The following is a 15,891-nucleotide window of genomic DNA, read 5'->3' as shown; positions in this document are numbered from 1 at the left end:
CAAGGCTGTTTCTTCTTCTTTTTTCCACTTTCTCTTCCTGGGGTTCTATTATCTTGTTACCAAGTTTCAGTTAAAATGTATCTTTGAGGAATTAAGATTTCACTGTAAGTTCCTTTTAGTTACAGTTCCATTCCTTAGTTCCAGGCAGTCTCCTCCATTTTTCCAGATCCTGCCCTTTTATTCTTTTTTTTTCTCCTTTCCTACTTTTAAAAACTTTTAAATATCCAGAAATCTTTATTATCCCTTTGACTTTTATTTTCAGCTTAGATGCCTATTAATGTCAAAGTGGATTTTTTTCAATTTCTTGCTTAAGTCTCTTAGCTGTCAAGTATAAGGAAGGGAAGAAAAAAAAACCTAATCTCTCTCCTTCGTAGCTTCAAAATCTTCTTTGGGAACAATGTTATTTAATTTAAATTCCAGGGTACCTTACGTTGTTGCTTTTTTGGTTTAACCCGGTCAACCAAAACTTTATCTTCTTATCTTCCTCCTGCACGTTCTTTTCCGGCTCAGTTCTTCTTTGAGGTGGCCATTTCTGATCACTGCTGCAACCGCCTTCGGGAAAGGGAGTAATGGCCAGCTGGGGAAGAGAGATGCGGCTCTCCTCGACCCTGCTGGCAGTCTCCCCCTTCTTCACCACCTCTACGGGGTGGCTTAGCCCTGAAACCAGCCGGCTCGGGGCGCTCTGGCGGCAAGCACAGATCGAAACCACGCACGATCGTGGATCTGTCGCCGAAGAGACTCAAACCAGAAGCCCCTAAGTGTGAATTCTTAAAGTCCTCATATACCTACTATAACGATTTCATTTTAGTCATCCCATGAACCCTGAAGCCAAAACATTTCCAAAATTATGTGTCCTTTGGATGAAACAAAACAAAACCTATTTTTGATGTAGGCAGATATATTCTGATACAGAGAATATATCTCCAATAATAAAAAAGTGGGAAAAGAGGAATAATGCAGCTCAAGGATCAATTATCCTTATATAAAGAATGTATCATTTATAAAATTTTGCATCATGAATGGATAAATAAAATCACCATCATTTCATGACACCCTGTCAAACACCCTGCTTTGTGATGTTGGTCAGATAAAGGACATTATGTCTTCCACTACCCCATTTACAACACAATCAGGACCAAATTATTTATGTTAAGTGAACTCAAGGGCTCAAATTTTGAAAACTCTTCTTGCAGATTGGTTCTCAACTATCAACAACCAAGTTGCTACCCAATGGTGATGTCACCAGCAAATCCTTTCACCATGGAAGCACTTTGGTGCTTATGACATGGAAGTATTAGCATTACCCCAAAAGAGAGCAGCATTATAGATAAGCGTGGGTGCACTCACACACTTGTCTATATATATCTCTCATATGCTATAACAGCTCCCCACCCTTCACCTTAGGAATTATATATTTTATCTATCTCTCTATTCAGTTCCAACTAAAATCATTTATGTGATTTCTGTTGATTGCCTGCAGTAGTCCCTGCAGTTTTCTTCATGTGATTTTACAGAGTGGTTTGCCATTGCCTACTTCCTAGGACTGGCCCAAGATTACCAGCTGGTTTTGTACCTAAGGCTGGATTAAAACTCACTGTCTTCTGGTTTCTGGTGCTTTACTATATCAAAATGGCTCTAAAACTTTATAACATTTTTTTAAAATTAATCGTTATGTTACATCAGAGGATACTCAGAAGATTATAGCCTTAATAGACAAGTAAGTGCAATATTCTCCACCACCTCTGCATTGTGGGAATGAATCCCAGACTTAATAAAACATCACATACTTGAAGCTGTTGTTCCAATTGCTTGATTTCAGTAATTCCCATATCACATTTCTTTTCTAGATTGGCAAACTCATTTTTATACTTTTGTTTTCTGTTACGGACATCTTCTAGTCTTCCAGAGATCTGTTGTTGTTTGTCATTCTGCATTAATAAACATTTTAAACATTACATCAATAAAATACACAAATTTATTGACATATAATTATGCATTACTTTTAACAGATTAACAGAGTTGGAAGAGACCTTGTAGATCTTCTAGTCCAACCCCCGGTACTTCTTTAACATTTAATACAAACTCTGGCATCTATGATTGAGACCTGCCAAAGTAAAAGTTAACTCTCTTAGAGTTCTGTCTACCAGGTTCCTCCACTGAGTAGCAAGTAAAGACTAGATGCTGGGGGGAGAAGGCGGAGCCTAGTTTCGGCGATACAGCTGTAATCTCGGGGCTCCGAGATCACAGCTGATATTTTCGCCCCCGGTCGGTTCTAACGGACCTAAACCGTCCCGTAGAGACGGTGACTGTGTAGGGCACATTCCCTGGATCCCAGGGACATCGCAAAGTCCCTGGTTCGATCCGGAAGAAGTCCTATTGCTGGCGGCGGAGAGGCAGCCTCCATAGCTGCTGAAGTCGGGACAGCTCCGGTAAGGAAGAGCTGAGAGTGAAAGTGTGTCGGCTGGGTGAGAAACTTTTTTTTTTTTTTTGCTAATTAGCTGAGTTTTGAAAGGACACTCTGGATATAAGAAGAAATCTGTGAGATTTTTTTTTGACAAAAACTGTATGAGCGGCGTTTTTTAAAGAGATGTCAAATTGAGGCTTGGATTTTTTTTTCTATTTCTTACTTTTTTTTTTTTGGAATTTCAGCGCGACTTTATAGTTAACCGGACTGAATTTTTTGCTTAATTTTAAAAAAAAAAAAGTCTTTTTGGCTGGTGGGGGGGGAGTGGATTAAGAAACTCTGTAACACTGCCAACTTGAGGCTTGAAAATATTTCATTTGAATTGGAAAAGAACTATGAAAAGACTACTTCTCAAGGACATTTCAATTTGATAAGATAGAGGGAGAGCGTAGCAAAATATTATTACAGGTGTTCTCCTGGACTCTTATCAATATTTCAACATTTGAGGCTTGGCCTTGAAGCTTGTCGAGAAGAGAGTCATAATAAGAGCCTTGGACAAATAAATAGAGTGCAGTGTGTTGTTGTTTTTTTTGTTATCTTTTTTCAGTCGTGTACCCTTACTCACCAGCCTCTCTGTAAACTTTAATTTTAGTAATATTCTTATTTTTGCTTTTTATTTTAAAGGGAAAGCCTCAGAATTTTTTTTCTTTATTTTTCTTTTCTTCTCCTTTTTTTTTTACTGGGATTCTTTCTGCTTTTTTCATTTATATTTTTGAACCACTCTGCCTTTTCTTTTTTATTATTGAGACTTCCCAATTGGATTGAAGATTATTATTTTTTGGGGGTTGTTTTTTTTTTCTTCCTTCTATTTTTCATTTTTACTTTGGACTACTTCATAATTGGATTAGGGTCTAGAAGAACCTGAAGATTTTCTTCTTCTTTTTCTCTTTTTTTTTGTTATTGGGCTTTTTATTATTGGATTTTTCCATTTTGGATTATAATTGGCTATTCTACCAGTTGGATTAAAAGCTAAAAAGAATTTGAAGGTCTTGAAGCATCAAAATGAGCAGAAAACCCATATCTTCTGGCGTTTCTACTTCTACCTCTGCCTCCCCCACCAGCTGGACAACGCTTGATTCAGACAATGTTGAAGCAAGATAAAGAACAAGAAAAAGTGACTTTACAGATGATTATGCAAGGAATCCAAGATCTCAAGATAAAATCAGACGCCATTGAACAAAGAATAGAGAATATTGAACAAAGAACAGGGAAGACTGATGAAAAAATTGAAAATATTCAACAAATGATGACGAAGTATGATGAGAGATTCCAAAAATTGAGGAAGAAGGTGCACAAAGAGAGGAGAAGATTGGAAATATTGATAGCAGATTAACAGTGGTTGAACAAGATAAAAGTGGGATGTTGAGGTGGGAGATGGAGAGGTCAGAATTCTATCTCAGATTTCAAAATATAGAAGAAGAAAAAGGAGAAAACTTGGCTGCGATAATGATAGAAATTTTGGCGGATGCGTTGGAAATTACAGAGGAAAAGATGATGGATGGAATAGATGAGGTATACCGAGTCTTTACAAGATATGCGATGAGAAATAAACTACCAAGGGAAGTTCATATTAGATTTACCAAAAAATCCATCAAAACACAAATACTACAAGTTGTAAGAGAGAAGATATTGAAATACAAAGGCAAAGAGATTGTGGTTTTAAAACAAATACCCAGAAGAGTGAGAGAGATGAGAAGAGAATATCAATTCCTGACCAAAATGTTATTGGATAAAGAAGTGAATTATAGATGGCTGATTCCAGAAGGATTAATGTTTACGTGGCAAGAACAGAGACATAGAATTGATTCAATTGAGAAAGCAAAACTTTTCTACGCAGAATTTTTGGAAGGAGAGAAGCAGAGGCAGAGAAAGAGGTCTCATTAATTGAGTTTCAAGAGGAACAATTGGAGATTGAAGAAGAGGAAGGTGCAGTAGGTGGACAGGTGGATAGTAAAGAACAGCGTGAAGTGAGATCCACGAGAGCTGTTAGACCTAAATATAAAGCATAATCATGGAAGAAAAAAAATTGATTACAATGAATATAAATGGACTTAATTCAGCTGTTAAAAGAAGGAAAACTTTTCATAAATTAGAGAAATTAAAATTTGATATAATTTGTTTACAAGAAGTACATATTAAAAAGCAACATGAACAATTGTTAGTACAACCAAAATTAGGGAAAATATTTACTTCTTTGACTCAATGTAAGAAAAGAGGAGTGGTTCTATACATTAAAGAGGTCATCCCAGCAAAATTGATTTATACGGATGAAGACGGAAGAGTATTAATGGTGGAAATAATGGACAATAATATAAAAATACTCTTGATTGCAATTTATGCTCCGAATGATAAACAAGAAGAATTTTATAAAAAATTACACATGAAAATAACTGGACTGGACTATGTTAATATAATTATGATGGGAGACTTTAATGGAATTGTGGACAATAAACTGGATTATATAGCAACAACAACAAAGCAAAATAGAAAGACTCTCCCTAAATCTTTTTTTAAAATGACAGATGAATTAACCTTAAAAGATATTTGGAGAGAAAGAAATGTTAAAGCTAAACAATATACTTTTTATTCAAATAGACATTTATCATGGTCCAGATTGGATATGATTTGGATCTCATCAGAATTAATATCTAATATTCAAGAAACAAATATTGAAACAAGTACTTGGGCAGATCATAGCCCAATGACAATTAAATGGAAGGGACAAAAAAAAGATCGAGATGGACGTTAAACAATACTATTTTAAAGGAAAAAGATTTTACACAATGGATGGAGAAAGAATTGGTTTTTTTCTTTAGGGAAAATAAAAAAGAAGATACTTCATTGCAGAATGTTTGGGATACAATGAAGGCATATGTTAGAGGTTTGATAATAGATTATATAAGAAGAAAGAACATTAGGAAAAGGCAAGCCACTAAGATCTTGGAAGATGAATATAAAAGACTTGAAAAAGAATTACAGAAAATGCCACAGAAAAAGGAAATTAAATTGAAGTTGGATATAACTAAACATAAAATGGAATTAATAGAGAAAGAAGAATTGGCGCAGAAAATTAGAAATGCTAAACAGAATTATTTTGAAGATGCAAACAAACCAGGTAGATGGCTAGCATATAAATTGAGAAAAGAGAAAGAATCAAGAAAAATATTGAAGTTAATAGATGATCAAGGCCAAGTTTGTTATGGTAACAAGGAGAAAAAGGAAATTGTTCGAGATTTTTATGGGCAACTATATAAACAAGAGAATATTGATGAAGAAAAAGTTAAACAGTATTTACAGAATGCTAACCTACCGAAGATGCCTAAAGAGATTGAAGAAATGCTAGAAAGCAACATAACAATGATGGAATTAACTGAAGCACTTAAGAAACAAAATAATGGGAAAGCACCGGGTCCAGATGGGCTTCCGGCAGAATTCTATAAAACATTTCAAGAATCATTGAGCATTCCATTGCTTGAAGTTATGAATGAAGCTATGTCAAAGAAGATGATACCTAAAACATGGTCAGAGGCTTATATTACACTTATTCCAAAAGAAGAGGCTGATCCACTGCAAATTAAGAACTATAGACCTATTTCTCTATTAAATGCAGACTATAAAATTTTTGCTTCAATTTTAGCAGAAAGACTTAAAAAATACTTAAATAATTTTATTCACCCAGATCAAAATGGATTTCTGCCAAAGAGACAAATTAGAGATAATATGAGAGTAATCTTGGATACTTTGGAATATTATGAGGCACATCCTGAAAAGCAAATGGCTTTGATATTTCTAGATGCTCAAAAGGCATTTGACAACGTGAACTGGAGATTTATGTTATTACTATTGGAACAGATGGGTTTTGCCAGAAAATTTGTCCAAGCAATAGAAGCCATATACAATAAACAGACAGCAAAGGTAATGATGGAGGGAGAACTTACAGATTTTATTAATATAAGAAAAGGCACAAGACAAGGATGTCCCCTATCTCCTTTGCTATTTGTATTGACTTTGGAAGTGTTGAATAGAAATATTAGAGATGATAAAAGCATAAAAGGAATGAAAATTAAAAAGGAAGAATTTAAACTGCAAGCTTTTGCTGACGACTTAGTCTTTATTTTGGAAGATCCGTTAGAAACAGCTCCAAAGTTATTGGAAAAGATAGAGATATATGGTGAGGTGGCTGGTTTGAAAATAAATAAAGACAAAACAAAGATTTTGACAAAGAACATGCTACTGAGACAAAGAGAAGAACTGGCAGACCTGCTGAAAATCCAAGTTACGAATAAGGTTAAGTATCTGGGGATACATTTGACAGCAAGATGTAGCACATTAAAAGAGAATAATTATATTAAACTTAAACAACAGATAGCTATAGACTTGAAGAAATGGGAAAACTTGCAATTGTCATTAATAGGGAGAATTTCAACAATTAAGATGAATATTTTACCTAGAATCCTATTTCTCTTTCAAACAATACCAATTAGGCTCGGAAAAGACTATTTTGATGATTTAAATAAAATTATGTTGAAGTATATATGGCAAGGTAAGAAAGCGAGAATAAAGCTAAAGCTTTTGCAAGATGCTAGAATTAGAGGAGGTTTTGGTCTGCCCAATTGGGAATTGTACTATCAAGCTGCAAGTTTGATGTGGGTTAAGGAATGGATAACATTAAGAAAGACTAGATTGTTGACATTAGAAGGTCATGACTTGCTGTTGGGTTGGCATGCTTTTTATGGTATAAGGGAACTAAAACACAGGGTTATTTTAGAAGACATTATATACGGGAGTCTTTGTGGTTAAACTGGGAGAAGATAAAAAGACAATGTTATTTGAAAATTCCAGTTTGGTTATCGACTATTGAAGCATTTTCCTATCCTATAATTTATAAGAAGGAACAAACAGTTAGATATGGGGAACTATTGGATGAAAAGGGTGAACTTAAATCAATACAAAGTTTAGAGGAACAAGGTATAAAAGATGAATTGGTTTTCATATGCGCAAATACATTCAAGGTATGATGAAGATTCTAAAACAGAGGGATTCTATGATAAACAGACTGATCTAGATAAGATTTTGATGGGTACTGATGAGAAGGTGATTAAAAAATTATATGGTTATTTACTGGGAATTAAATTAGAAGAAGAACAAGTTAAAGAAACTATGATTGTTTGGGGGAAGAATTTTGGATATGGGATTGATTTAGAGAAATGGCAAAAATTGTGGTCTCAAAATTATAAAATGACAATGTCAACAGCATATAAGGAAAATTTGTATAAGATGTTTTACAGGTGGCACTTTCCCCGACAAGAATAGCAAGAATGTTCAAGAACAAATCTGAAAAATGCTGGAAATGTCATCAGATACCTGGCTCATATTACCATATGTGGTGGACTTGTGAGGACGCTAAAAAATATTGGACTAAAATTCGCATGTGGTTGGAAAAAATGACAAAAAAACGTGTAGATTTGAAACCGGAGTTCTTTTTATTGGGAATCTTACCAGATACATATAGTAAAGATTTGAAATACCTGATTGTAAATGTGTTAACAGCGGCTAGGATTGTATTTGCTAAAAACTGGAAGAATGAGAAAATACCATCACAGGAAGAAATTATTAAGAAAATATTGGAATGTGCTGAGATGAGTAGATTGACATTTGAAATTAGAGAGCAAGAGGATAAACAATTTTATGAAATTTGGGATCTTTTTATCAGTGGCTAGATGACAAAATACGATAATAGAATATTTAGAAAGTTAGATAGCAAGGAATACTTTTATTTTTTCTTTTGCCTATGTTATTTGACATTATATCTATAAAGTGTTTTTAGGATAGATTTGGTATGATTATATGATTTGTTATAGAATAAACTGTTTAGAGTATTGTTCTCTCATAAAACATGAATGATTAAAAGTATAGTCAAATGATTTATTAATAGCGATATTAGGATATATAAATTTGGATTGACAATATGAGTTGTTATGTAATATAACTGCAATTGAGACTACGAAATGAATGCACAAAATCGATGAACCAACCGACACACTGTACGTACATAAGAGAGTTGATGTTTTAATGTTTTGTTTGTCTTGTTTGTTTGTAGAAAATCAATAAAATTGTTTTCGGAAAAAAAAATACTAGATGCTGGGCAACTTGGGTAGGTAATAGAATGGATATGCTACACATGAATGCAATGACCAGATACTCTGTTTAGCAATTCATTAATTCTTAATATGTTAGCTACTTACTGGGACAATGCAGGGATTCTGTTGGTATACTATCAACTCTTTTTAACAATATTGCTCTTTTTAGCAAGGTAAACTCAGGGACGTTTTGGACTATCTTTTTTGAGTAATTTCAAGATCCTCATGGAGGATGGCTCAATATTTTATATCCCCAATTCAGCTACACAATTATCCCAATTAGTATTTGGATTGCAGGGAACTGGATCATCTATTAAGATGATCTATTGTAAGCACCTGACAAATCAATATTTAGTGAATTACTTAAAACAGATTTCTACCACTTCTTATAGGCAAAACTGTAAATCTCTGACCAATCTAAGGTGAACTGACAATTTCAGGTGCTTTTAAGTGGATTTTAAAAACTATTTTATATTATTATATTTTATATGTATTTTCCTATCTATTAACCCCTTTAGTGCTCTAGAAATGAAAAGGAGAGGATGTGAATCAAAATAACACAAGAAATAACATCACAACAGTTCAAAGATAAATGTTATTGAAATGAATAAAACATAGTTGAAGAAATACAAACCAAGGTTTTCCCCTTCTATACAGCTACTACCCATGTTTCCCCGAAAATAAGACCGGGTCTTACATTACTTTTTTACTCCAAAAGATGCATTAGGGCTTATTTTGGGGGAAATTCAGTACAAAATGTGTTTGTCTGGTTGCCAATCTTAACTGGGCTTATTTTTGGGATAGGGCTTGCTTCAATTACGAGCATCCTGAAAAATCATGCTAGGGCTTATTTTCCGGTTGAGTCTTATTTTCAGGGAAACTGTGTATATATACCCGAAAGCTTCTTAAAATCTTCTGATGCTGTCCTTTATTTGCTTTGTCTCTACAAATAACTATTCTTAACTTCAATATGAAAAAATGACACCATAGAAGCAAAAAAAAAAAAATATCTACAATTTGTTTACAATTAAAGCAATTAGACAAAAGATATGTAGAAGTCACGGGAAAACAACTGAGTCGAAAGAGAATGTTCAGTTGCAATGCTATGATTTTGTGCAGTGTGTGACTCACCAGTGCATCTAGTTCAAGATTAAGACTCTTTTTTTTAGAAGATAACTTCACAATTTCCTCCTGTTCTCTATTACGTTGATTAAGAAGGTCTTGACGACGAATCCTCTCCCATTCAAGTCGTCTTTGACGCTCGAGTTCTTGTTTAGCTGCCTGAAAATAAAATACCTAAACTATCAGCCTCAATGTTCATGTAACAACAGAATAATTAATAATATTGTATTCATTTATTGTTTTCATTATCTTCAGAAAAAAAGTTTAGATAAAAATAATGCCTATTAAAAAAAACCTAGAATGTAACATTCTGTATATAATTTTCAAAAAAGCTTCCATGTATATCTTTTGCAGCAAAATCAATGCAACGTTCTTTGACCTTATGAAGAATAATGGAGGCATGATAATGGAATACTATCAATTTCTTAAATTTAAAATTGAAAGTATTTGTTATTCATCAGATGCAACTTTTTTATTTATTCCAGTCAATGCTCAGGTTCACAAAGTGCACCCCAAGAAATTTATACTATCATTTACTTTAAGGACCACTTATTTCAATCCAGATAAAACTAGCTGCTTAAATTAGAATTCGGAATAAAAGCTAAAATATAAAATAATTCCTTAATAAGGAAAAAGTTTCTAAAGGAGAACATTTAAAGGGCCCCAAACTCTCACAGGAATAGTTTTACTGAACTGACAAACTGAAACAAATTTTCCAAAGATTAAATCCCAAAACAATTAGAAAAACAACCTCTCGTTTTTCAATCTCTTTTTTCCGTTCTTCCTCCCTTTGTTTCTCCATCTCTTGCTGTTTTTCCAAGCGCCTTTCTAGCTCAAGTTGTTTCTTCTGCTCCAGTTCCTTCCGTTCCCTTTCTCTTCGCTCCTTTTCTTCTCTTTCTTTCTGTGCTTTACGTTCCATCTCTCTCTGCTGCTGCTCAAGGAGCACTTGGCGTCGTTTCTCCAGTTCCAGGTTGCCCCTTTCATAGTTTGCCTTCCTCTTATCCTCAAAGGTACCTAGATTAAAGAACAGTGAACGGCACTGAACTGTAAACACTGATCAGGTCATACTCTTCTCAATTACTTTAAAGAGATGGATTATGGCAGAAACCATCCAATAACCAAAGGAAGACAAATGGAGATGCATTTAATTTTATTTTGGAGGCTTTTCAAATCTTAAGGTCTCTATGTACCCCGCTGTTGCTGTGAGTGTTCTATCCAGGTTCATCTGTCTTTACTGCTGTTTCTCATCTTTTTTATTGTTGAAAATGCATGGCTCTAATTAGAATGGAACAGGGCCGCACATGAAATCCTTAGGGTTGTAATTCAGAAAGCAGCTTCAAAAGTAAGGTAAGCCAGATGCATCTCAAATAAGAGAAATAACTAACATAATTAAACTACCAACATTTCCCCCAAAAAATTTTTTTACCCCCCTATTGCAATGCAGAAACAGAGGATCCTAGTTACCTGGAAGTTTCTGGGGAGGTTCCTCTTCTTGTTGATAATTTGGCAGAGCACAGTTAATATTTTCCAAATGCTTTCCATTTCTAGGAGAAAAAGAGAGCATAGTCGTTTTTTAAAAATTTCAGTTCATTTAGCATTTTTCTGTAATTTTAATTACATGTCACCTTGTGTTAAGCACCTCAAAGAAGGGGGCACAAACTCAGGCGGCAAACTTAGTGGGAGTGGGTGCCCAGCTTTGGCCATATCAGTTAAATGCATAGCTAAGATGAACTCCTCTGCTTTCAGCTGTCCATCACCATCAATGTCAGACAGAGACCTAGGAAAGAGAAATCTGTGTTAAAGGGACCCAGGGAAGTGAGGAGAGCTACTTTGCTCTTTGCATACAATGTCTCCAGGATATCGATGATGAAGCAAGGGCCAGCTTTGAAAAATGAGATACAGAAACAATACTTAAAGGTACTGTTAGGCAGGAAGAGGTAGGAAATCTGCAACTATAATATGTAAGCTGCTAAGAGCCACCTTGCAGGGGAGATTGGAAGAATAGAAATTTAATAAATAAAATATCAAAATGTTCCTGAGATCCAGACAGGCTGGTGCTGATGTGAGTTGACATTCATTATCATCCACAAGACAATGGTCTCCCTATTCTCTATAATTCATGTATTCACACATACCAATTTGGAGGACTTCAGATATAGTCCAGCTAGGTTATGTGGTTGTGTGCTATTGATTTTTTTAACAGCAAAAAGTCAACATTTGCTTAATTCTCTTATTAGTATGATAATAACTATTGTCTTCAACCTACATTGAGATGTATATCTATAAAGCCCTACAAGCCTGAGCTCCAAGGTAACTTTAGCAGCAACTCCTCTAGTGAAACACAGCTTGTTCTCCATGCTCATCCCAACACATTTCCTAAACACGAGAGGTGAAAAGAATGGAAGTCTGGAAATCCATCTGGGAATCAATTTGTATTCCCTGTGGCATGATTTGGTAAGGCTGCTAAGGTGTAATGCTTTTGTTATGATTATGTACTGTGGTAATTATAATTGCAAATATTAATTTTATGGCTTATTTCCAGTATCATGCAAAATGAATTGTTTTAGATTAAAGTAGCATACAAGCTATATGAATAAATGAACGATCCAGGGGAAAAAAAATCAATACTCTCCTTTTGCAATCTAGGAATAATCGTACAATATTAAATGCATAATGACCTAGTCTGCACATAATGCTGAATACAAGCTACTACATGTATCATGTACAGAAATAAAAAAGTCACATGCAGCAACAAAAAAGTAAACAGATTAGCAACCACATCCATAAGCAAGCATCCATCTAAGGCCATATCCATAAACACAAAAGCAAAGAACACAGAATATAATGATGTTGTACACGTACAAAACAATTCCATTCTTCATCGCTACAAGTTATTTGAAACACCAGCTACTACTAAAGAAATACAGGGAAATCATATCAGGAGTTGGTCAAGCAATCCCTGATTATTCTATCTGGAAAACTAAATCTGAGCTATTCAATAAACTTTAGTTAAAACAATGCTTGATTTAGCATTATTTGTGGTTGTCGTGAAAGTAGATAGGTACAGCCATAGTACTTTTCAAGAATTTGAAATAAAAATGTCAATCTATTAAAAAAATTACAAACATGTATTCGTGAACAAACTTACCATATAGTGGCTAACTGTGTCTGAGATAAGTTTGATTGTAGAAGAGCATTTCTTGCCTGAAATCCTTAATAAATCAAATGTAACAATTTATTACACACATTAACATGTAAACCAGTTGGAGCTATGAACTAATGATTTGTATTTTAAAACATTATAGAACTAATTTCATTTAAAATTTCATCCCCAAAAGCAGTCTTACAAAAAATCATTCCAAACATAATCAGTACCATAGCTCTCAACTTATGAGCAAAATTAGGACCAAAATTTCTGTTGCAGTCATAAACTGAGTTGGACAGAGTTTTTATGATAATTTTTATGGCAGTCAGGTGAATCACACTGTTAAGTGAATCATGCAATTTGTTAAGCGAATCTAGCTTTTCAAATGGGTAGGTTTTGCTAGAAATCAGCAACAAAAGACCCAAATCATGATCATGGTACCACAGGATGCTGCAAACAGTTGTAAATGTGAGATGACTGCCAAGAGCCCTGACTGCAATCAGGACTGTAGGCTTATTGGGAATCGAAACATATTCCTGAAAGCATTTCAAACTATATTCATTCTATTACCAACTATAGAGATAATCCATGAAGTCTCCAAATATTTTTCCTTGACTTGAAGGAGATTCTACCTTATTTATTTCACAATACAGAAAAAAGTCTTTTCAAAGTACCGTATTTGCCGGCGTATAAGACGACTTTTTGCCCTGAAAAACATGCCTCCAAGTGGGGGTCGTCTTATACGCCGGAGGACTCCGACTCCCACTTCGAGCTTGAGTTGCAGCCGGGAGGAGGCTGGGGGAGCGTGTGTGTGTGTGTGTGTGTGGCGGGTGTCACTCGCCACGCGCTGCGCAACCTTTCCCCCTCTTCCTTCCTTAGCGGTGTGGGGAGGAGAGGATTCCAAGATCCTCACGTGCGGCGTACTTTTCTTTTTTTTTTTTTCTTTTTGCACGCAGGTTTTGCATGCGGGCGGCTGTAGGTTAAGGATGGGAGCCCCGGGTGGGTTATCAGGTTTTACTGTGCTTCCAACATGTGCGAACGGTGGGAGAGCGGAGAAGAGAAGCGAGCGAGCGCCCTGCTGTGTGAAATCCTGCCGTCAAAGCAACACTGGGGGAGGCAGGGTATAAATTTACCAGGTTAATGTAGCAATGGTGATTAATGCCCAGAACATTGTTTGCGGGTATTGGGGTGTGTGTGTGTGTGTGTGGTGGTGGTGAGGAGAGGTTGTCCTTTGAATGCGGAAAAGTAGGTGTGACCTTGTGTAGGAAAATAAAGAGATCCTTTTTAGCGTGTTTGGCTTCTTTGCCTCCCCTCGTTCGTTTGACGTGGAGATAATGGCCTTCAGGGCGGGAGGGGAAGAAAACGGTAGCTGGATCATTTCAAATTTCACTTACTCTCCTGCCTCACTTCAATATGTCTGAGCGACTCCAGATACTGGAAGACTTTTTGAATGAAAGTGTTACCTCCATTTTTTTTTAAAGAGGGCCACTTGGGGAAAAAAAAGATTCTAAGGAATTCCTTGTTTCTTGATTAAAGAGAAGGCATTGAATATACTGTTCCTTGGCAGCCTTTTCAGTGTCCGGGTTTTTGGTGTGTGTGTGTGTGTGTGTGTGTGTGTGTGTGTGTGAGAGAGAGAGAGAGAGAGAGAGAGAGAGAGAGAGAGAGAGAGAGAGAGAGAGAGAGATCAGCTGTATTGAGAAGAGAACGTTTCCTGTGTTCTCATTTTATTTACAACATATTTTACGCTTAATGGTAAGCAATGAAAAATATTTTTAAAACTCATTTCTAAACTCCATAGCTATTTGCATATTCTTGGTTCAAAATTGGATTAGCTCATTTCAAAATTGTCCAAAGCAGAAAAGTGCGTCAAAAACAAAAAAAGTGCAAAAGTGGAAGGTGTGTGGAAGAGGGGTAGTCTTATACGGCGAGTATATAACAAACTCTATATTTTGAGTGGAAATGTTGGGGGGTCGTCTTATACGCCCAGTCGTCTTATACGCCGGCAAATACGGTAATTCCCTTTGAAATGCTATCCATTTTAATCTGTATTGCAAAAATACAGAAAAAACATTTTGTTAATTAAAACTGGGACAATATGATGTGATGTGTAGGCGCTTTCAAAACCAGAAAAATAGTTAAATATTCTCTAATAGTTAGAGAGTATTAATTTTAAAATAAATCTTGTGTATTTTTATTGCTGAGAGCCAGTCTGGTCTAGTGGTGAAGGCACCAGGCTAGAAAGAGACTGAGTTCTAGTCCCACCTTAGCCATGAAAGCCAGCTGGGTAACCTTGAGCCTGTCACTCTCTTTCAGACCAGTCCACTTCACAGGGTTGCTTCTTGGAGGAAAACAGGAGGAGGAAGATGTGTTGGATATGTTATTTGATATTAAGTTATTCGTAAAACAATAAAGAGGGAGATATAAACAAATATAAACAAACTCATCTTTAAATCCAGCACTAACCTGAAAGATATCCAGTCATTCCTTTATCAAGGTAATTAAATTTTTGCCTATATTTTAATCTTGAAGCCTGAGGAACTGCCCAATCTGAAGATCCTGCCTTTGGTGAATTGCCAGTTAATGAGGTAGTAGAAGAAGAATTTGAACTGTAATATAAACCAGAGTCGATTAAAAAAAACCCTGTGATATTCAAAATTAACATTCTTCTTGAATTTTTCTGCAGATTACTATTTTTTTCCCAACCAATCTTCCCAAATACTGAGATTATACTTCAGGTGCAAATATAATCAAAAGAAATGGTTTTGTTGGGGGGGAAAAAAGAAAGAAATTATCTATCAATCGAGGCTTAATATTTCAAGTCTGAAGGTCCATACCTACTAGATCCTAAATCTATTAAGGACTGAGTTTTCTGGATGTTGGAACCACCAAATCCTCCTATCACGGGAGTGTATGAATTAGAATGAGGCAAAGCTGAAATAAGAGAAATGTTGAAATGGGTTAATAATTAGCTGAGTCCTGGAAAGAAACATCATCATCTTTACTTGAAAAAAAAAGACTTA

General features: G+C 35.4%; 1 protein-coding gene across 4 annotated transcripts in view; it reads right to left on the bottom strand.

Moving 5' to 3' along the window:
• The window catches only part of ITSN2 (intersectin 2), a 79,584-nt gene that overhangs the window by 46,340 nt on the left and 17,353 nt on the right, over window positions 1–15,891 (bottom strand). For all 4 annotated transcript variants that reach the window (XM_087949213.1, XM_087949211.1, XM_087949214.1 and 1 more), the window contains exons 7-14: window positions 15,706–15,802; window positions 15,335–15,477; window positions 12,875–12,938; window positions 11,366–11,503; window positions 11,191–11,270; window positions 10,478–10,740; window positions 9,736–9,885; window positions 1,788–1,928 (exon numbers count right to left, since the gene is read on the bottom strand). In XM_087949213.1, coding sequence (XP_087805339.1) covers window positions 1,788–1,928; window positions 9,736–9,885; window positions 10,478–10,740; window positions 11,191–11,270; window positions 11,366–11,503; window positions 12,875–12,938; window positions 15,335–15,477; window positions 15,706–15,802 — 1,076 coding nt within the window. The remainder of the gene's footprint in view (window positions 1–1,787; window positions 1,929–9,735; window positions 9,886–10,477; window positions 10,741–11,190; window positions 11,271–11,365; window positions 11,504–12,874; window positions 12,939–15,334; window positions 15,478–15,705; window positions 15,803–15,891) is intronic.

The sequence above is a fragment of the Notechis scutatus genome, chromosome 1 (assembly GCF_049901735.1).
Source record: "Notechis scutatus isolate UNSWTSFEM ecotype Mainland chromosome 1, rNotScu1.2, whole genome shotgun sequence".
Lineage (NCBI taxonomy): Eukaryota > Metazoa > Chordata > Lepidosauria > Squamata > Elapidae > Notechis > Notechis scutatus.
The sequence above is the reverse complement of the archived record's forward strand: the minus strand, read 5'-3'. Positions and strand labels throughout refer to the sequence as shown.